This window comes from Rhinoderma darwinii, chromosome 11 (genome assembly GCF_050947455.1).
Source record: "Rhinoderma darwinii isolate aRhiDar2 chromosome 11, aRhiDar2.hap1, whole genome shotgun sequence".
Taxonomy (NCBI): domain Eukaryota; kingdom Metazoa; phylum Chordata; class Amphibia; order Anura; family Rhinodermatidae; genus Rhinoderma; species Rhinoderma darwinii.
The window spans coordinates 49,947,169-49,969,163 of NC_134697.1; the positions used below are offsets into that span (position 1 = coordinate 49,947,169).

At 43.0% G+C, this 21,995-nt stretch overlaps 1 protein-coding gene across 1 annotated transcript in view; it reads left to right on the plus strand.

Moving 5' to 3' along the window:
• The first annotated feature begins 2,241 nt into the window (after positions 1 to 2,241).
• NOC3L (NOC3 like DNA replication regulator) overlaps positions 2,242 to 21,995 on the plus strand; it is a 48,986-nt gene continuing 29,232 nt past the window's right edge. The window contains exons 1-7 of the mRNA XM_075841413.1: positions 2,242 to 2,328; positions 14,588 to 14,795; positions 14,905 to 15,028; positions 15,588 to 15,745; positions 16,045 to 16,101; positions 17,125 to 17,255; positions 18,078 to 18,239. Coding sequence (XP_075697528.1) covers positions 2,320 to 2,328; positions 14,588 to 14,795; positions 14,905 to 15,028; positions 15,588 to 15,745; positions 16,045 to 16,101; positions 17,125 to 17,255; positions 18,078 to 18,239 — 849 coding nt within the window. The 5' untranslated portion in view covers positions 2,242 to 2,319. The remainder of the gene's footprint in view (positions 2,329 to 14,587; positions 14,796 to 14,904; positions 15,029 to 15,587; positions 15,746 to 16,044; positions 16,102 to 17,124; positions 17,256 to 18,077; positions 18,240 to 21,995) is intronic.

Genomic DNA, 21,995 nt, shown 5'->3' on the forward strand with positions numbered 1-21,995 from the left:
TTGCAGCAGTGCTCTCTGGGGCTGGCGCACTCTTGTTCGTATCCACAGACTAGCTGGCATTATCCTGATGACCACTCTACTTTTGAAGGGAACAGTACTGAAGTGGTCGGCTGGTTCTAGCTTCCAAGAAGATGCCAAACTAAACTCGTTACAAACACTCCGAACAAGGGAAAGAGCGGTTGTCGCCAAAAGCCAGTGGTCTGTGGTGAAGCATTAGACAGCGCCCACAGAGCGGGGATGGCATGGACTCGCTGGAACACGTGACCTTATCGGTTTCCCTCAACTCTGGCTAATATTGAGATAATATACCGTATATGGGAAACCGCATGTGAACGCCACAATCATGGTTTCCCATAGCGACAGTTCCTGGAACATTTCTTGGAACGGTCCCTTTAAGAAACGTCTTTGTGCTGCTACTAGTTTTTGGTATTTTCCTGCATTAGATGAAGATCTGTTATGAAAACCGGAAAAGCAATAGTTAATATCACCATTAATAGTGTCGCCCCTTCTGTTTCTGATCACATTTAGCATCTGTCCTGTCAGCCATAACACACTTGTCTAGGGGGGTGTCTCAGGCGGCTCTTTATTTTATCAGATAAATGTCCCTCACTTGTGTATTTATTGAAAAATGATTTACACTGACCGGTTTCTCCACCATCTCGCTCTCATGTGGCTTCTTTGCACTTCCTGTTTGGGTAGCAGGGCCGGCCTTAGGGGTGTGTGACCTGTGCGAGGGCGCTGCAGCCTCCCCACATGTAGGGGGCGCCACTGTTTGAGCTCTGTTCTTAGCTCCTCATTACACAAAGAGGAAGCAGAGGCAGCAAGTGCAGAGGAGGAAGCTCCATCCCCAGCATCTGTACTCCGTTATTACTGTATGTGATCTGTGGTGTTACATAGGACTGCAGGTAACATCTACTACATTATCTGTATTCAGAGAGCTATCACTGTTAGGTCTTATTCATACAAACGTGTCCGTTTTGCATGCTTAAAAATGCAGCGATTTTCTGCGTCTGCGTTTTTTACGCACGTATGTCATCCGTATGTCACACGTTTTTTACGTCCGCAAAAAAAAACTGAAGGTGTTTTTCTTTTTCTCATCATTTCTTTAGCAACTGTTGCGTGAATCACTTGCAGCACACGGATGTGTTTCCTTATGCTGTCCGTCATTTTCACGCACCCATTGACTTCAAAAGCCTTAGGCCTTATTCACACGAGTGTATTTCACGTGCGCCTTACGTGCGTTAAAACAACGGACGTCACATGGACCTATGCAATTCAGTGGGGACATTCAGACATTCAGTTTTTTTAATGCAGCGTGTGTCCGCTGCGTGAAGCTCACTGCATGTCCTATTCTTGTGCGTTTTTTGAGCATCTTGCACCCATTGAAAAAAAACGGACAGCACACGGATGTGATGAAGAAAAAATAAAATCCCTTCAGTTTTTTTTTGCTGACGTAAAAAACGTGTGACATACGGATGATATACGTGTTAAAACCGCACATTCGCACCGTACACGGATGTCACATGGAACTGCAACGCAGAAAAAAACTGCTTTTTTTATGTGCGCAAAACGGACACGTTCGTGTGAATAAGGACTAAGGCTTCGTTCACATCTATGTCAGGGCTCCATTCCGACGTTCCCTCGGAGCTTTCCGTCAGAACGGAGCCCTGACTGACACAAAGTGTGTGCGCGTGTGTGCGTGTGTGTGTATATTCCAGTATGTACGTGTCTATATATGTGGTTAATTTTTTATTTGTGGGGGGCAGCAATAGAGAGTCCCGCACAGGTCGCCATCCAACCTAAGGCCGGCGCTGCTGCCATGTGACGGTCAACGAACAACAGAACAGGTGCAAATTGATTGAATTCCATTCAAATAAACAGCAAGCATTAACCGATCAATTATATGTATTAAAGCTACCTTGATATTAGGAAAGCCTTATCCTATTTTACCTAAATGCTTGTCACTATTTTACAGTGATCATCCCGCGTATATTGATCTACAGATTGTATAGAATTTCCTTGTCCTTAATTCAGATGGTTTTATCATATAAACTATTTACTACATCCCATTGTATGTTACTACTCCGGGAAAGATCTCGCTTGGAATGAAGCAATCTCGCTGTCTGTCGTTACAATATCGCCCCCTGTAGACTATGGAATAAAATGACACAGTTCAGTGTGTTGCCAGCAGGTGGAGCTCTTGCAAATCGGCTATGCTCGGTCTTCTCTAGCCTGCTCCGTACTTCACTTTGTGGCAGCACTTCCTGTATTCACACGTGTGTAGCGGAGCTGAGGAGACGGTACCGGAGCGCGGGCACCATGAAGCCGGTGAGTGGGTGTTTTGCAGACAATTCTGCCACTTTTGTTTCAGTGAGGGGATCCGGTGCTGACGTGGCAAATGTCCTGGCCAGAAACGTGTAATGTGTTTTGGACACTAACGTCTATCATACTTGCTTTGGCTGTGCAGTTAAGCGTTCTGTTGCTCCCTGTTATCAGTCATTTGTAGTGTCCTCTATAGAGGGACTACTGATGAGAACGTGAAACTACCAATCCCATTATGTCCCGCAGGCTTTCTGTACTTGCTGGGAGTTGTAGTTCTGCTACAGGTTGGGGACCACTGCAGTGAGTCTATATAAAAATGAACATGAATAAAATCAGTAGATCCTCACAAGTAACTCATGTATAGCTCTTGGGGTATGTTCACACCTGCCGGACATGTATTTACTAGAGGGTCCGCGGCTGACATTCAGGTCTCTGCGCAGTTCCACACAAGGATCATAGCCCAAATAAAAATACCAAAAATATACCTGATATAAAAATAACGTCAATAGACAATGAAATAACAAATATAAATCTTTATTATCCCATAAGGGAAAAATTACCCCCAAAAAATATACATTTAAAACACAGAAAATTAAAAACACCCCGGATTGGAATGTCCAACATATCCCATAATAATAGCCATGAAATATTACAATGTTGTAATGCTATAAAATATTGCCTGAAGATCAGAAATCTAGAATGATCAACTAGCTACGGCATGAGTATTACACAAAACTCATATGTAGATATATAAAGCCACATCAATATCTAAATTGGCTATTTATTTACCTGGGGTGGACATGATGAAAGCTACCCAATCCGAGGACCACCTCGACGCGCGTTTCGCTTCCTTCGTCAGGAGGTGAATATGCTAGTTGTTTCCACTCCTTAACCCCTTCCCTCTTTAGCCACTTTTGACCTTCCTGACAGAGCCTCATTTTTCAAATCTGACGTGTCACTTTATGTGGTAATAACTCCGGAATGCTTTCACCTATCCAAGCGATTCTGAGATTGTTTTCTCGTGACACATTGGACTTTATGTTACTGGCAAAATTTGCTCGATATGTTCAGTATTTAATTGTGAAAAACACCAAAAATTAGCGAAAAATTGCAAAAATTAGCATTTTTCTCAATTTAAATGTATCTGCTTGTAAGACAGGCAGTTATACCACACAAAATTGTTGCTAATTAACATCACCCATATGTCTACTTTAGATTGGCATCGTTTTTTTAACATCCTTTTATTTTTCTATGACATCACAAGGCTTAGAACTTTAGCAGCAATTTCTCACATTTTCATGAAAATTTCAAAAGGCTATTTTTACAGGGGCCAGTTCAGTTGTGAAGTGGTTTTGAGGGCCTTATATATTAGAAACCCCCAAAAAGTCACCCCATTTTAAAAACTTCACCCCTCAAAGTATTCAAAACAGCATTTAGAAAATGTCTTAACCCTTTACACATTTCACAGGAATTAAAGCAAAGTAGAGGTGAAATTTACAAATTTCATATTTTTCTGCAGAAATAAATTTTTAATACAATTTTTTTTATAACACAGAAGGTTTTACCAGAGAAATGCAACTCAATATTTGTTGCCCAGTTTCTGCTATTTTAGGAAATATCCCACATGTGGCTCTAGCGTGCTACTGGAATGAAGCACCGGCCTCAGAAGCAAAGGAACACCTAGGGGATTTTGGGGCCTTATTTTTGTTAGAATATATTTTAGGCACCATGTCAGGTTTGAAGGGCTCTTGCAGTGACAAAACAGTAAAAATCCCCCAAAAGTGACCCCATCTGGGAAACTAGACACCTCAAGGAAATTATCTAGGGGTATAGTGAGCATTTTGACCGCACAGGTTTTTTACAGAAATTATTGGAAGTAGGCCGTGAAAATTAAAATCAACATTTCTTCAAAGAAAATGTAGGTTTAGTGATTTTTTTTTTTCTCATTTCCACAAGGACTAAAGGAGAAAAAGCACCATAAAATTTGTAAAGAAATTTCTCCCGAGTAAAACAATACCCCACATGTGGTAATAAACGGTTGTTTGGAGACACGGCAGGGCTGAGAAGGGAAAGAGCGCTATTTGGCTTTTGGAGCTCAAGTTTAGCAGGAATGGTTTGCGGAGGCCATGTCACATTTACAAAGCCCCTGAGGGGACAAAACAGTGGAAACCCCCCCACAAGTGACCCCATTTTGGAGACTACACCCATTGAGGAAATTATCTAGGGGTATAGTGAGCGATTTGACCCCACTGTTTTTTTTGCAGAAATTATACGAAGTAGGCCCTGAAAATAATAATCTAAATTTTTTTCAAAAAAAATCTAGGTTTAGCTAATTTTTTTTCTCATTTCCAGAAGGACTGAAGGAGAAAAAGCACCACAAAATTTGTAAAACAATACCCCACATGTGGTAATAAACGGCTGTTTGGACACACGGCAGGGCTTAGAAGGGAAAGAGCACTATTTGGCTTTTTGAGATCACATTTAGCAGGAATGATTTGCGGAGGCCATGTCGCATTTACAAAGCCCCTGAGGGGACAAAACAATGAAAACGCCCAAAAAGGGACTCCATTTAGGAAACTACACCTCTTGAGGAATTCATCTAGGGGTGTAGTGAGCATTTTGACCCCACAGATGTTTCATAGAATTTATTAGAATTAGGCAGTGAAAATAAAAACAGTCCTTTTTCATCAATAAGACGTAGCTGTAAAGCAATTTCTCCCGAGTACGGCAATACCCCATATGTGGTCATAAACTGCTGTTTGGGCAAACGGCAGGGCTCAGAAGGGAAGGACCGCCATTTGGAGTGCAGATGTTGCTGGATTGGTTTCTGTGGGCCCAAAACAGTGGAAACCCCCCAGAAGTGACCCCATTTTGGAAACTACACCCCTCAATGCATTTACCAAGGGGTGTAGTAAGCATTTTAACCCTGCAGGTGTTTTGTAGAAATTAGTGTTCACTCGATGTTGCAGAGTGAAAATGGGATTTTTTTCCATAGATATGCCAATATGTGGTGCCCGGCTTGTGCCACCATAACAAGACAGCTCTCTAATTATTATGCGGTGTTTCCCGGTTTTAGAAACACCCTACATGTGGCCCTAATCTTTTGTCTGGACATATGACAGGGCTCAGAAGTGAAGCGTACCATGCGGAGTGGAGGCCTAATTTGGCGATTTACAAAGTATTGGTTCACAACTGCAGAGGCTCAGATGTGAAATAATAAAAAGAAACCCCTGATAAGTGACCCCCACTATGGAAACTGCACCCCTCAAGGCATTTATTAAGGGGTGTAGTGAGCATTTTCACCCCACAGGTCTTTTCCATAAATGAATGCGCTGCGGATGGTGCAAATTAAAAATTTATATTTTTCCCTAGATATGCCATTCAGTGGCAAATATGTCATGCCCAGCTTATGACGCTGGAGACACACACCCCAAAAATTGTTAAAAGGGTTCTCCCGGGTATGACGATGCCATATATGTTGAAGGAAACTGCTGTTTGGGGACGCTGTAGGGTTCAGAGCCGAGGGAGCACCATTTGGCTTTTGGAGAGCGGTTTTTGCTTGGTACTATATTTGTTTGAGTATTGCTGGTGTTTTATAATGTGGGGGTACATGTAAGCGGGGCGGAGTATATAAGGGGCATAGTCAGGTGGTATATAAAAAAATAAATAATCCATAGATGTGTGTTACGCTGTGAAGCAATCCTTTCTGCACAGGCCGGTGTCGCACTGATAAATGGTGTCATTTCTTATCCCCCTTTTGGTCCACACTCCGCACCTTTTGTAGTTTGGGGAATTTTGCTGGGAAAGCGTTGTCCTGGTATAATACGGGCACCGTCGCTTCCAGTGGATATGTTGGGGCTCTCCCCTTCCTGGTTCCCTAATTTTAGGGCCTTGATAAATCGCCTCTTGAAACAGAAGAAATGTTCCCCTCGGGCACAACTGCATATTTTTTTATTTCCTGACTTATTGGAGCCATAACTAATTTTATTTTTCATAGACGTAGCGGTATGAGGGCTGGTTTGTTGCGGGACGAGCTGTAGTTGTTATTGGTACCATTTTGGGGTACATGTGACTTTTTGATCACCTTTTATCCTATTTTTTGGGATGCCAGGTAAACAAAAAAACGCAATTCTGGCACAGCTTTTTTCGTTTTTTTTATACAGCGTTCACCATGCGTTATAAATTACATGTTAACTTTATTCTGCGGGTCAGTACGATTCCGGCGATACCTCATTTATAGCACTTTTTTATGTTTTACAACTTTTTGCACAATAAAATTACTTTTGTAAAAAGAATGTATTTTTTCTGTCGCCAAGTTGTGAGAACCATAACTTTTTAATTTTTTTGTCGACGGACGTGTATGAGGGCTTGTTTTTTGCGGGACGAGCTATAGTTTTTATAGGTACCATTTTTGGATACGTGCGACTTTTTGATCACTTTTTATTCTAATATTTGTAGGGCAAAGTGACCAAAAAACAGAAACTCTGGTAAAGTTTTTAACGTTTTTTTTTTACGCTGTTCGCCGTGTGCAATAAATAATATAATATTTTGATACCTCAGGTCGTTACGGTCGTGGCGATACCAAATACATATGGTTTATTATTATTTTTCGATAATAAAGGACTTGATAAGAGTAAAAGGGGGATTGTGTTTTATTTGATTACTTGAAACTTTTATTGTTTTCAAACTTTTATTTTTTACACTTTTTTATACTTTTTTTACACTTCCCCACTAGGGGACTTGAAGGTCCAACGGTCAGATTTTTTTTTTTCTAATACATTGCACTACCTATGTAGTGCAATGTATTAGATCTGTCAGTCATTCACTGACAGCAAGCCGATTAGGCTTCGCCTCCCGGCGGGGCCTAAATCGGCTTCCGTAATGGCAGAGCAGGAGACCATTGTGTCTCCTGTTGCCATAACAGCAGTCGCCAGTCCCGATTGCCTCTCAGGGCTGGCGATCTGCTAGTAACCGCTACGATGCAGCAATCGCTTTCGATTGCTGCATCGAAGGGGTTAATGGCAGGGATCGGAGCTAGCTCCGGTTCCTGCCGTTACAGGTGGATGTCAGCTGTACAGTACAGCTGACTTCCACCGCTGATGACGCCTGATCAGCTCCTGACCTGGCGCCATCTTGCCGGCAGCTACGGAAGCCGACCAGGCTCCGCCGCCGTGGGGATCTTGACCGGCTTCGGTGCTAGGCAGACCGGGAGGCCAGTATTAGGCCTCCGGTTGCCATTGCAGCCACCGGAACCCCGGCAATTTCATTGCTGGGGCTCCGATGAGCTGCAAACACATTAAGTGCAGCGATCGCGTTTGAGCGCTGCACTTAAGGTGTTAATGGCAGGGATCGACGCTAATTTCGGTCCCCGCCGTTACAGTCGGATGTCAGCTGTAAGATACAGCTGAGATCCGACGATGATGGCACCGACTCAGCTTCTGAGCCGGTGCCAAACATTTGACGTAAATGTACGGCATTTTGCGGAAAGTCAATGCTTTCCATGACGTACATTTACGTCAAATGTCGGGAAGGGGTTAAGTACAGGCTCAAATGAGATGATGTTAATCGGCGCATGGCAGATCACGCCCATCTCCATGCGTCAGACCGTCCGCGTCACGGCCGGAAGTTGTACCTGGAAACCAGGACTCGTTCTCAAACCTACTTGACAACTTCCGGTCCGGCGCATAAGAGATCACGCGACCCGCACGCGCTCGCATCAAGTACCCAGTGAGTAAAACAAGGAGCATATTAACAATAGAGGGAAAGTGTCATCAATGGAATCGATTTATGAAGTGCCAAAAACCCAAATACATAGATACAAAAAGTTTAGTTGATATATGAAAAATGCATAAATAAATATCCAATCCATGACTGTATAAATACTTCAATAGCTAACTAATATGCCCAAATTTCTATACACATAAATCACTGGGACCATCACTAAACACTACATCACCTATTATTCCATATAAAATAAATATAGATAATCACCGTAGATATACCAATATTAAACATTACAACATGTGTGTGTGTGTATATATATATATATATATATATATATATATATATATATATATATATATAAAACCCAAAATAATAAGAGGTCCATTAAAAAACCAGACCAGACCCACAATCATTGTAATAAATATAAAGTGCACAAGTGTAAGTCAATGGGTTCGTGGATGATAATCCCGATCAGAGAACCAACCAGCACCCAGGAATTACGGGCTCCGATCAGGATGAGCATCCCGGATCCATCGATAACGTGAATAATGTTTTATACACAACATGAAAATCTCATAAAAGTACATATGCAAACTATATTCCCTGATATGTTCCATTATACGTATTTTCAAATCCTGTGAGGTCATTCCGATATAAATCTTATTACAGGGACAACATGCATGGTAAATGACATTCCTTGTATTACAGTCTTTGTATTAATGTATTTTTATTGTATATCTGTAGGAAGTTGCTATATTATGTATAACTTATCTGCATACACTGTGTGTTTCACTTTTAGGATGAACTACATATATTTGGTGTTCTGATATTATGTATTTAATTTTTAATTTAATATATATATATATATATTTCTTATTTTTATTTTAAGAACTGGAATATAGTTTGCATATGTACTTTTATGAGATTTTCATGTTGTGTATAAAACATTATTCACGTTATCGATGGATCCGGGATGCTCATCCTGATCGGAGCCCGTAATTCCTGGGTGCTGGTTGGTTCTCTGATCGGGATTATCATCCACGAACCCATTGACTTACACTTGTGCACTTTATATTTATTACAATGATTGTGGGTCTGGTCTGGTTTTTTAATGGACCTCTTATTATTTTGGGTTTTATATATATATATATATACACACACATGTTGTAATGTTTAATATTGGTATATCTACGGTGATTATCTATATTTATTTTATATGGAATAATAGGTGATGTAGTGTTTAGTGATGGTCCTAGTGATTTATGTGTATAGAAATTTGGACATATTAGTTAGCTATTGAAGTATTTATACAGTCAGGCCTCATTCACACGACAGGGTCCGAGTGTCGGCCGGGAAAATCGGCCGTTTTTGGCCGATTTTCCCGGCCGGTTTGCATCCGTTCCGATTCCGTTCCGGGCCGAGTTGCCGTTTTTACCGGCCGATTTGGACCCGATTTGCATCCGTTTTTTTCCCTGTCCGTTTTAAAATCGGATGAATTTCATTTAAATTTGTTGCCACACACAGCCCTTTGTAGGTAATGCCACCCAGCCCCCCTGGTAGGTAATGCCACCCAGCCCCCCTGGTAGGTAATGCCACCCAGCCCCCTGCAGGTAATGCCACCCAGCCCCCTGCAGGTAATGCCACCCAGCCCCCTGCAGGTAATGCCACCCAGCCCCCTGCAGGTAATGCCACCCAGCCCTTTGCAGGTGATGCCACCCAGCCCCCTGCAGGTGATGCCACCCTGCCCCCTGTAGGCGATGCCACCCTGCCCCCTGTAGGCGATGCCACCCAGCCCCCTGTAGGAATACCACCCAGCCCCCTGTAGGTAATGCCACCCAGCCCCCTGTAGGTAATGCCACCCAGCCCCCTGTAGGTAATGCCACCCAGCCCCCTGTAGGTAATGCCACCCAGCCCCCTGTGGATGATGCCACCCAGCCCCCTGTGGATGATGCCACCAAGCCCCCTGTAGGTGATGCCACCAAGCCCCCTGTAGGTGATGCCACCCAGTCCCCTGTAGGCGATGCCACCCGCCTGCCCCCTGTAGGCGATGCCACCCGCCTGCCCCCTGTAGGCGATGCCACCCAGCCCCCTGTAGGCGATGCCACCCGCCTGCCCCCTGTAGGCGATGCCACCCGCCTGCCCCCTGTAGGCGATGCCACCCGCCTGCCCCCTGTAGGCGATGCCACCCGCCTGCCCCCTGTAGGCGATGCCACCCGCCTGCCCCCTGTAGGCGATGCCACCCGCCTGCCCCCTGTAGGCGATGCCACCCGCCTGCCCCCTGTAGGCGATGCCACCCGCCTGCCCCCTGTAGGCGATGCCACCCGCCTGCCCCCTGTAGGCGATGCCACCCGCCTGCCCCCTGTAGGCGATGCCACCCGCCTGCCCCCTGTAGGCGATGCCCCCCGCCTGCCCCCTGTAGGCGATGCCCCCCGCCTGCCCCCTGTAGGCGATGCCCCCCCCCTGTAGGCGATGCCACCCATCCCCCCCCCTTCCAGGAGAAGTCACTGACTTCAATGTCCATATATGGACAGTGTAGTCACTGACTTCTCCTGAAGAGGAATTCCCTGCCACAGGTCGGGAATTCCGCTTCAGAAGTGAGTAACGTCACTGTGTCCATATATGGACAGTGTAGTCACTCACTTCTCCTGTAGCGGAATCCCCGGCCATAGAGTCGGGGATTCCGCTGCAGAAGTACGTGACTTCGCTGTGTCCATATATGGACAGTGTAGTCATGCACTTCTCCTGTAGCGGCATCCCCGGCCATAGAGTCGGGGATTCCGCTGCAGAAGTGCGTGACTTCGCTGTGTCCATATATGGACAGTGTAGTCACGCACTTCTCCTGTAGCGGAATCCCCAATCCCCGGCCGGGGATTGGGGATTCAGACTCCTACAGCGAGCAATAAAAGACCCTCCTCCTCCTCACATGCACTGTGAGGAGGAGGAGAGAGAGTGCGCGAGCGACGGTAGACCCGGCCATCACTCGGGACACATTCCGGTGATGGCCGGGTATTACCCGGCCCCATAGACTTCTATGGTGGCCGGGCACCCGGCCGAAAATAGAGCATGTCCTATTTTTTGACGGCCGTCAAAAAATCGGTCGTGTGAATAGCCCCATTAGGGGTCTATTATTCCTAATGCAGCCGGGTGCCGGCCGATTTATGAACGGCCGGCACCCGGCCGGGAAACCCTGTCGTGTGAATCCCGCCTTATGGATTGGATATTTATTTATTTATGCATTTTTCATATATCAACTATTTTTGTATCTGTATTTGGGTTTTTGGCGCTTCATAAATCGATTCCATTGATGACACTTTCCCTCTATTGTTAATATGCTCCTTGTTTTACTCACTGGGTACTTGATGCGAGCGCGTGATCTCTTATGCGCCGGACCGGAAGTTGTCAAATAGGTTTGAGAACGAGTCCTGGTTTCCAGGTACAACTTCCGGCCGTGACGCGGACGGTCTGACACATGGAGATGGGCGTGATCTGTCATGCGCTGATTAACATCATCTCATTTGAGCCTGTACTTAAAGAGGCTCTGTCACCAGATTTTGCAACCCCTATCTGCTATTGCAGCAGATAGGCGCTGCAATGTAGATTACAGTAACGTTTTTATTTTTAAAAAACGAGCGTTTTTGGCCAAGTTATGACCATTTTTATATTTATGCAAATGAGGCTTGCAAAAGTACAACTGGGCGTGTTTACAGTAAAAGTACAACTGGGCGTGTATTATGTGCGTACATTTGGGCGTTTTTACTTATTTTACTAGCTGGGCGTTAGGAATGGGAGTGTATGATGCTGACGAATCAGCATCATCCACTTCTGTTCGTTAACACCCAGCTTCTGGCAGTGCAGACACACAGCGTGTTCTCGAGAGATCACGCTGTGACGTCACTCACTTCCTGCCCCAGGTCCTGCATCGTGTCGGCCACATCGGCACCAGAGGCTACAGTTGATTCTGCAGCAGCATCAGCGTTTGCAGGTAAGTAGCTACATCGACTTACCTGCAAACGCCGATGCTGCTGCAGAATCAACTGTAGCCTCTGGTGCCGATGTGTCCTCGCTCGTCCGACACGATGCAGGACCTGGGGCAGGAAGGGAGTGACGACACAGCGTGATCTCTCGAGAACACGCTGTGTGTCTGCACTGCCAGAAGCTGGGCGTTCTGAAGAGAAGTGGATGATACTTCTCGTCAGAACTGCCAGCTAGTAAAAGAAGTAAACACGCCCAGATGTAACACACATAATACACGCCCAGTTGCATTTTTACTTTAAACACGCCCACTTGGACTTTAGCAAGCCTCATTTGCATAAATACAAAAATGGTCATAACTTGGCCAAAAATGCTAGTTTTTTAAAAATAAAAACGTTACTCTTATCTCCATTGCAGCGCCTATCTGCTGCAATAGCAGATAGGGGTTGCGAAATCTGGTGACAGAGCCTCTTTAAGGAGGGGAAACAACTAGCATATTCACCTCCTGACGAAGGAAGCGAAACGCGCGTCGAGGTGGTCCTCGGATTGGGTAGCTTTCATCATGTCCACCCCAGGTAAATAAATAGCCAATTTAGATATTGATGTGGCTTTATATATCTACATATGAGTTTTGTGTAATACTCATGCCGTAGCTAGTTGATCATTCTAGATTTCTGATCTTCAGGCAATATTTTATAGCATTACAACATTGTAATATTTCATGGCTATTATTATGGGATATGTTGGACATTCCAATCCGGGGTGTTTTTATTTTCTGTGTTTTAAATGTATGTTTTTTGGGGGTAATTTTTCCCTTATGGGATAATAAAGATTTATATTTGTTATTTCATTGTCTATTGACGTTATTTTTATATCAGGTATATTTTTGGTATTCTGATTAATTGATAGTTATACCTGATGGTATAATGTTTGCTTAAGATAAATTTTTGTTGAATCATAGCCCAAATAAATGGGGCTAATCCGACGGGTTATCTATTCAGAATCCGAGGGAATAAGTAAGGCCCCATGTGCACAACCGTAATTTTGATCTGCAATTGTGGACCATAATTGCAGATCAAAATACTGACCCATTCATTTCTATGGCCAACGGACCCCTTCCCGTATATTTACAGGAAGATGTCCGGGCCGTAGAAAGCATCCGTAAAAAATGCAGATAATTCTACGACTGACACCTCGCTCTAACAGGCGGTGTAGGAAATTACTCTGATCCCAGCCTTTTAACCCCTTAAATGCTGTGGTCAATAGCAACCACAGCGCCGTAGTGATTTTACAGGTTTTTATAGACTTTTTATTAGACTTTTAAAAATCAGGTACAAAAAGACACATCCGTTAAAAAAGGCTTGTAACTTTACAAATCTGCAAGCAATTTTTTTCAGGTGGTTGTGAATGAAAAAAAAAATGTTGTGTGATCCCAGCCTAAGGCTATGTTCACACGGGGTATTTTGCAGGAGGAATATCTGCCTCAAAATTCCGTTTGGAAGTTTGAGGCAGATATTCCTCTCCCTGCACGCCGATTTTCGCGCCGTTTTTCGCCCGTGGCCATTGAGCGCCGCGGGCATAAAACTGCGCGAAATACGCTTTCTCTGCCTCCCATTGAAGTCAATGGGAGGTCAGAGGCGGAAGCGCCCGAAGATGGGGCATGTCGCTTCTTTTTCCCGCGAGGCAGTTTGAAATCAATGGGAGGCGTTTTCGGGCCGTTTTTGCCGAGTTTTGCGACGCGGTTTCCGCGTCAAAAAACTCGGCAAAATACTCCGTGTGAACATAGCCTTAGGAATTTCTGTTTCCAATAAGAGCCAGCAGAACTCTGATTGCAGCTGAGGAGTATAATACAGTAGCGAATCACTACCATATATGTAATGCAATATTTTTACAAAGTTACTAAATGTCTTTGTTGTTAATTAAAGGGGTTTTACATGGATAAAAGAAAACCTTTTAACACTGTTCAAAATTTTTGGAAAACAAAATACACTTCTCAATATTCTTACCGTCACAATTCCTCACTGCCGCTGTTGGGGGGTCCTCCCCGCTGCATCTGTTTTATACTGCTGTGTGATGACCCTCATGCGAGCACGCCAGACGATCATGGCCACTGCAGTGACGCTCTACCCAGAATGGTGGCGCTATGTATGTAAACAGATGCGACAGGGGACTTGAAACAGTAGCAGGGAGGGAACAGTAAGGAATTTTGAAGGTAAGGTATATTGGGGACGTACCTTTTATAACTGCTGCGGGATGTCTGAGGATGTTCTGGTATTTTTAGGGAGGATATTACCTTTGATATGTAATTGAATGTTGAACAGTTCCATTAGCCGAGACGATTGGCTAGTGTGGGCGCTTCACGTTGCAGATCAACCAGATGTATTTATTCCAGTGAAATAATTTTTTAGGATTGTTGGGAGCTTTTTTTTCTGTACTAGCAATAACATATTGGCATGCGATAAAGCCCATTACTTGAATGCATGTGATTCAGGTCATGACATTGTCAACTTGAGATAAATCACAATCCGATGATTCCTCTTGTTACTTGTTTTTTTTTCTCTTTTTCCAGAAAAGAAATCGTAAGCAGGCTCCAAGCTTCCGCAAGCTCCTAAAGACGAGCAAGATAAAACTTGACAACAAGTTAAAGAATAAGCAATTCAAGCAAGATAGTACAGCAAAGAAGCACAGGAAAGAGCAGAAGAAGCTCCGTGAAGCCGTGCGAGATGTCCACTCCAAACAGCCGGTGCCCCTGGATAGAGTTAAGAAGAAGCAGCCAGGTACTAGTGGTGACTAGTTATGTACTAATACATGGTCGGGCAGACTACAATGGCACAACCTTTGTTTTACTTTGGAAGTCACAGTCTTACATTCTGTTTGTTCCTGCAGTTATTGAAGAGAATGAGTTAGAAGACGAATCCCTTCCTTTGGACATGATGGATGAAGATGATCTACAGCTGATGCGAGAAATGGCTCAAAGGGCATCCTTTGTAACCCGGGACCTCTCCTCCAGGTATAACACGGATACTGTGGTGGCTGATGCTGAGCAGTAAAGGTGAAATGTATTCAATTCTAGGCCTAGTTTGCAGATAAAGCTTCAGCTACACACTATGGATGACGTATTGTTTCTCACAGCGTACAGCCATCACTTGTGTAATAGGGAGCAGTAAGCAGGAACCATTTTGGTATTCTGGTAGAGAAGAGTCCTATTCCTTGCTGCTTCACCAGTCAGTGTAGTTGGCAGAATACCCGTCACAACAGCCGCTATGTTCCCTGCTTTCATTGAATGCAAGTGGTGTAAAGAAGGACCCCGCAGCTGCTTTCTCCTATCACCTGACTCACACTTGCCTGTAAAGAAAGCATTTCTCATCAATATAATAGATATATAAATAGAAGATTATGGAATTGCTGATACTACAGTAAGTGATGTTTCAGGAAAGCTTTAGCTTCTAGTCTCACATGCTCCTGTAAACCGATGATTGATAGACCGGAAGTAGCGGAAAGAAATTGTCCTTGGTTAAGTAAATGTTCACAATGTAATCTCATGAAGACATTTCCTTCTTATTTAAAAGTGAACCTGTCCATGCCCTAAAACGAAAACGGGACAGTGTGATCGATAAGTACGAAAAGATGCCCAGGCGTATGAAGACGGAACCTGAGAAAGAAGTCATTCATCTCCTGCCCATAAAAGATAAACGTGGAATTATTCCCCAGAGTATGGAGAAGCCAGGTAACTGAAGACTGCTTTTTATTGTATTCTTTGGTGCCGGATAGTTTAGGCTGTGGCTCCATGACGTCACTCACAAGTCGCAGTTAAATTATTGGTTCATAAAGACCGTACCACTACTTCATGTGAAGAAAAGTTTTTTTTTTTTTTTTGTCATGGTTACAAGGTGACCTATGACTATTTCCCTTAGGGATATATTGAGATAGTGGTTGTAGTAATCCTCGAAGTTTGCTGCAACTCATCAGCAATGTCGTAGGGCTTGAACCGTGTTGCCAATATAACCACCTATCTATCTTCTGCAGTTGTCCCTACTGAGGATCAGGGGGAGGATGTGGAGACCGATACAGAAGAGCCTGAAGGTAACTATTCTGCCACTTTAGCTCTGTATTGTATTGCTGTTTATTTTTAGTTTTCACATAGATTAAAATTACTAGACATTGCATAGAAGGTGGAATAAAAGTGTTTTATAGACCTGGCACCTACTTTCAAAGGGTACACCACCCAGAATATTTCCCACCATTATCTGAATCTTACCTTACCATTGGAAATAGTTTTGAATACATTTTGAACAGGGGCTTGTGGATCCACAATAAGTTTCCTAAGCATACCCCCAGTTATCTATGATGACTATCCCGTGGGTTTAGAGAGGTTGTTGCTAACTTGACTTCTTCTATGGTTTTCCAAAAAGTGATGACGAAAAAGCAGAGAGGCTCGCAAAATATCAATGCCCTTCTTAGTAGGTTTATACTTCCAGCAGTCTAGAAAAGATAGACAACCCTCACCCCCCCCCCCCTCCTTCTCCATAGGTGCTGCAGTTTCATGTTGTGACTTTTGGAAAACTTGCCAGTGTATAAGGACATGGTGCATATTTAGGGCTTAGTGTATACAAAGTGTCCACATACTGTTATGTGTTATTACACACAGCCTATGCTTGGTTGCTGAATTTCAATATAAAGCCGCTTACAAACACAGGGTGAATTTATTAAACATTGAACGTCAGTATTCTGGCAAGTCACAAATTTTGGCACACACCTGTTTTCAACTTTTACGCTGCGCTGGGCACGTTTTAAAAAAGGTAGGCAAAGCTTTCCAAATCAGACACATTTACTATGATGTTTGCCAGAAACTGGGGTCAATTATGGCGCAGATGTACGGCAGCTCATAGCGGTAGTAGATTGGACACTGATAAATTAGGCACATTTTGCTCCAACTTTGTTTATATTAAGAGTGGCGTATGAAAGGCTCGTGTTAATAAATTCCGCTCTTAGTGCTCAGTTCATTTAGACCCATTTGCAAAACCACCCCTTGGTTGTGTAGTTAGACAACAGTGTATATCATTTACATGTTACATTTGCTGATAATGGCTAGATCTGTCCTTCCAGTTGTCCCTGTAGAGCCAGTACGTGTACTTAGCACAGAAGAACTGATCGAACATAGGAGAGCCATGCTGGAACAGAAGAAAGTTCACATTGCTACCTTGGCGTCGGCTATACTGGCAGATCCAGAGAACAGTGTGTGTGGTTTGTATTTTTTTTTTAAGAAGCGTCTGAGCTCAAATTTGTTCTTTGGCTAAGTATGTATCTCTGCAGTCCTCTTCAAGCAGGTATAGGTCAGGATTTCTGGTCTCCGAATGCTTAGAGTGTATATTTTTGGAAAAGATTTAGCTGATCACTACAGGTCCAGCTTATTTAACCCCTAGCGTTTAACTGTTCTCATGGGAGAAGCGGTGTCTAGATAGAAATCTCCCCTGCAGGAGCCAATGTTGGTGGAAATGTAGTATTACATGCAGAAATTTATATCAATGGCCGACTATGTAAGGGACAGACCCAGTACAGTGTGGACCACCTCTGTGACATCCATATGCACCTCCTAATGAAGACAGCCCCTTTAATAGAGACTTCATATTTTTTTTCAAATGTCCAAACAAGGTATATATGTTAGTTGTAATGTTTACTATATTTTGTATAGTTTGCATTTGTGATGCACCTGCAGGATATCGACTGCCAACCCTAAAAAACATCCCTGGCCCATCACAGTGCAGCGGCCTCTGGAGGAACTGAGAAAGTTACCACTAGGTTTTCCTATATAGTGTTTACTAATGCTTCCCGAAGAATGATCTCTGTTAAGGAAAAGGGAATAGTCTGTGGGTTCAAATATTATTATAATTTATTCTGCATTAAAAAAAAAACCCATAAAACTGGTCCTGATTAGGCGAAAAATAGACTTGACTATTAGTTGGTGTCACTGTTGTTTTGGTTCACAATCTAAGTTGAGAAATCAGACAGGGAAAGAAATGTGTATAAAAGTGATTTATTTTATGTCTTTACCTCAATAGATTAAAAAACTGAAGGAGCTGCGTGCCCTGTTGATGGAACAGGACTCTACAGTGGCAGTAACCATCCGCAAGCTTGTGCTGATTTCATTAATGGAAATATTCAAGGATATCACCCCTTCCTTCAAGATTCGCCCCTTGACAGAAGAAGAAAAGACTTCTAGGGTGAGAGAAAATGCTTTCTATTAATAGATAAAACATACGAGGAGCAGGCTGTACCAAAAGAACCGTGTAACTGGTGCATAAGGCTGGGGTCACAGGTGGGAGACAATTGCCACCATGGATTTGTTGCATGCAGATTTGACACAGACTTCACCTTTCACATTGCAAAGTGTGAAATCCGCAGAAAAAATAAGGAACAAATGCGCCACATTTAGAGAGCATGCTGCTGACTTGAAAATTAGCTTAAAGAGGCTCTGTCACCACATTATAAGTGCCCTATCTCCTACATAATCTGATCGGCGCTGGAATGTAGATAACAGCAGTGGTTTTTATTTTGAATAACGATCATTTTTTTTTAGCAAGTTATGAGCAATTTTAGATTTATGCTAATTCGTTTCTTAATGCCCAACTGGGCGTGTGTTAACTTTTGACCAAGTGGGCGTTGTGCAGAGGAGGGTATGACGCTGACCAATCAGTGACCAATCGGCTTCATACACTTCTCTCCATTCATGTCCATTTGTACTCAGCACAGCGTGATCTCGCGAGATCACGCTGTGCTGTCACATACACCCACATTAACTTTACTGAAGTGTCTTGAGAGTGAATAGACATTGCCTCCAGCCAGGATGTGATGTCTATTCACACTCCTGACACTTCGGTAAAGTTTGTGTGGGACTTTAATCATAGCACTGTGTGGGACCTGGCATATAGATATATGCCGGTACATTACAGTTACAAAATCTAAAATGAAAAATCCCTCTATGGGATTAAAAAAAAAAAATGTAAATTAATTTAAAACAAATGAATGTTAAATACACATTTTTTACAATAAATATATTTTGTAAATTAGAAGTCCCAAAACTTGAAATAATATGGACATATTTGGTATCGCCACGACCGTAACAACCTGTACAACAAATGTATAACATTATTTAAGATCGGTGTATGGTGTAAAAATATTTTTTTTATTAAAACTTATGCCAAATTAAAAATTTATATCGATTAAACGATAATGTATTTGTACCAAAACATGGTACCTACATAAAGTAGAACTCGTCCCGCAAAAATCAAAGTCTCATACAACTAAGTCGTACAAAAAATGAGGGAAATCTAAAAAATAATTGTTCTGTCCTCCAGGCCAAAATTGGCCATGTCCTTAAGGGGTTAAAAAATGTTTTAATATCTTCATTGATGGTAATGTATGAGGACGAGCGATCGGAGTAACGAGCGCTCGTCACAATGCATAGCACCTTGTGACTGGAGCAAATGAGCGCCGATCGAGCTGTCTCGTCGATCAGCGCTCGTTGCATCCGCCAAAATTGGCCAGTTTAATAGGCCCTTTAACATGTCCGTATGTTACAATTGACTTAGCGTAAATTATAATAAATTTGTTGGGATGCAGTGGTCACGCTCTTTAGCAGAGGTTACGAACCCTTTCTACAAAAGTCTCGTGGGTGGCGCAAATAGGGCAAGTCGCAATTTTGTCAGCAAATTGTCACTCTTGGGCACTTTTGTGACTTTTCTGGTGTGCAAAGGTTGATAACTTTCCCCCAAAGTCTGCATGTGATTTATGACTGCTCTTTGGACATAACTTCTGTGGCAAGTCTCTTAGATTTATTATCAGCAGAACTAGTAAACCCCCCCCCCTGCATTGTAGCTCTCTGCTACCTTCATTTACCCATTCCGTTCCTGCTGCATTCCAAGGCTTAAAGGGAATGTGTCGCTAGAAATTTTTTTTTTTTTTTTTTTAGTTAAAACAATTATTTAAGTGATTAAACATTGTTTTAATTTTTTCACAAGTCAGGAAATATTTTAAATTAGATTCTAATTTATAACATTTCAATGTGCTGGCCACTAGAGGGAGCAGTTCCCAAAATTGCAGCATGGTCACTGTGGTAAAGCAACCTCATTGATTTATGCTGCAAATTTGGGGTGAACACACTCTCCTCTAGTGTCCTCACACAAACCCCCCTCCCTTATTCTGGCTAGTGCTAGGAGAAGGAAGGGTTTGAATGTGTTCAATCCTCCTATACTGTGTGCCGCCATTTTCTGAGCAACTGCACAGTGTAGGAGGATTAGATACAGGGCTCAGCAGACAGTATAACACGAACATACACGAACATAATACACACATCACATACACAAACATAAATTACCTGCTCCTCTGCTCCTATTCCTTGCGCCTTCGCTTCCTTGAACATATGGCCGGAGGTCGTCCTCTTACTGTCCGGCAGCGGCTTCCGGTCCACATGAAAATGGCGCCGGATTTCGCTCTGCTAACGAGCTTTGTTTTGGTCTGTGTGGGAGCGGCGCATGCACAGTTCCCACACAGACGGCGTACGCTGCAGTGAATGGAACGGCTCCCGTTTGCATTCTCTATGGGGATGTATGTGCCGTATTCCATCTCTGTATGTGTCGTTAATCGACATACAGAAATGAAAAAAAAAAAATGGCAGCCCCCATAGAGAAGTAAAAGAAAGAAAAAAGTAGAACACAAATAAATAAAATTTATGTTAATATATTAAAAGCAATGTGATAAAAAAAAAAATTCAAGACACCTTCCCTTTAAGGACAATTCTATTTTTTGTTGTTATACGACTACTGTGCAGACATATTTAATTTACTCAGATCTTTCCGTAAGCTTTACATTGAAAGGGACTCCTGTATATAGTTTCCTAGTTCATTCTTACAGTTATCAGAGGCTGAAAATTTTGCACAATTCTATTGTGAATATTAACATCTTAAAATTATGAGAAATGTACCTTCTTTTTTCTGTGTTAATGCTATTGTGTTATGGAATGTACTGTCGCAGAATGGCGAAATTTTGTAATTTGTTTCTATATCTCATATGACTCTGTATTTTGTTATATCCAAAAATAAGAGATTTACAACAAAAGAATAAAAAAAGGTGTAGTTACTCTTTAAAGGAACAGTGTCACCACAATTTTTTTTTTAATATGTTAAAGATGTTAGTGCTTTATTAAAAACGTTTGGATTAATTTGTGTGTTTGTGTGTTACTTTTTCTTATTTTTACACTTTTTCTTCCCTATGGGGGCTGCCATTTTTTTTTCCATTTCTGTATGTGTCGATTAACGACACATAAAGACATGGAATACGGCAGCTCCAGTCCCATAGGGACTGCGAATGGGGCCCGTTCCATCCACTAACATGTACGCCGCTGTGTGGGAACGGCGCATGCGCCGCTCCCACACAGTTCAATTTGAAATGCGCGCCGTCCGGCGCCATTTTCCTGTGGACCGGAAGTCGCGGCCGGACAGTAAGATTACTACTTCCGGTCGCGGCTTCCGGACTTGTGCACATGGAGCAGCGGCAGCAGACGGAGCGGATGGACCGGAGGGAGCGGCGGCGACTGGAGCAGGTAAGGGATTTCTATGTATGTTTGTGTTCAGTGTGTGTTTACTACTGTATGTAAACCTACTACACTGTGTGTTAGCTCAAAAAATGGCGACACACAGTGTAGGAGGTTAGACCGTTCAAACCCCTCGTTTATCCCGGCACTAGCCAGGATAAAGGAGGGGGGGATTCTGAGAGCTCACTAGAGCGAGGGCTTTTTACCCAATTTTGCAGCATAAAGCAATGTGGTTGCTTTACCACATGCAATGCTGCAATTTTGGGAATAGCTCCATCTAGTGACCAGTGCTGGGAAATGTTATAAATTAGAATCTAGTTTATAATATTTCCTGACTCGTGAAAAAAAAAAAAAAATTAGAACAATGTTTAATCACCTACACACTAAT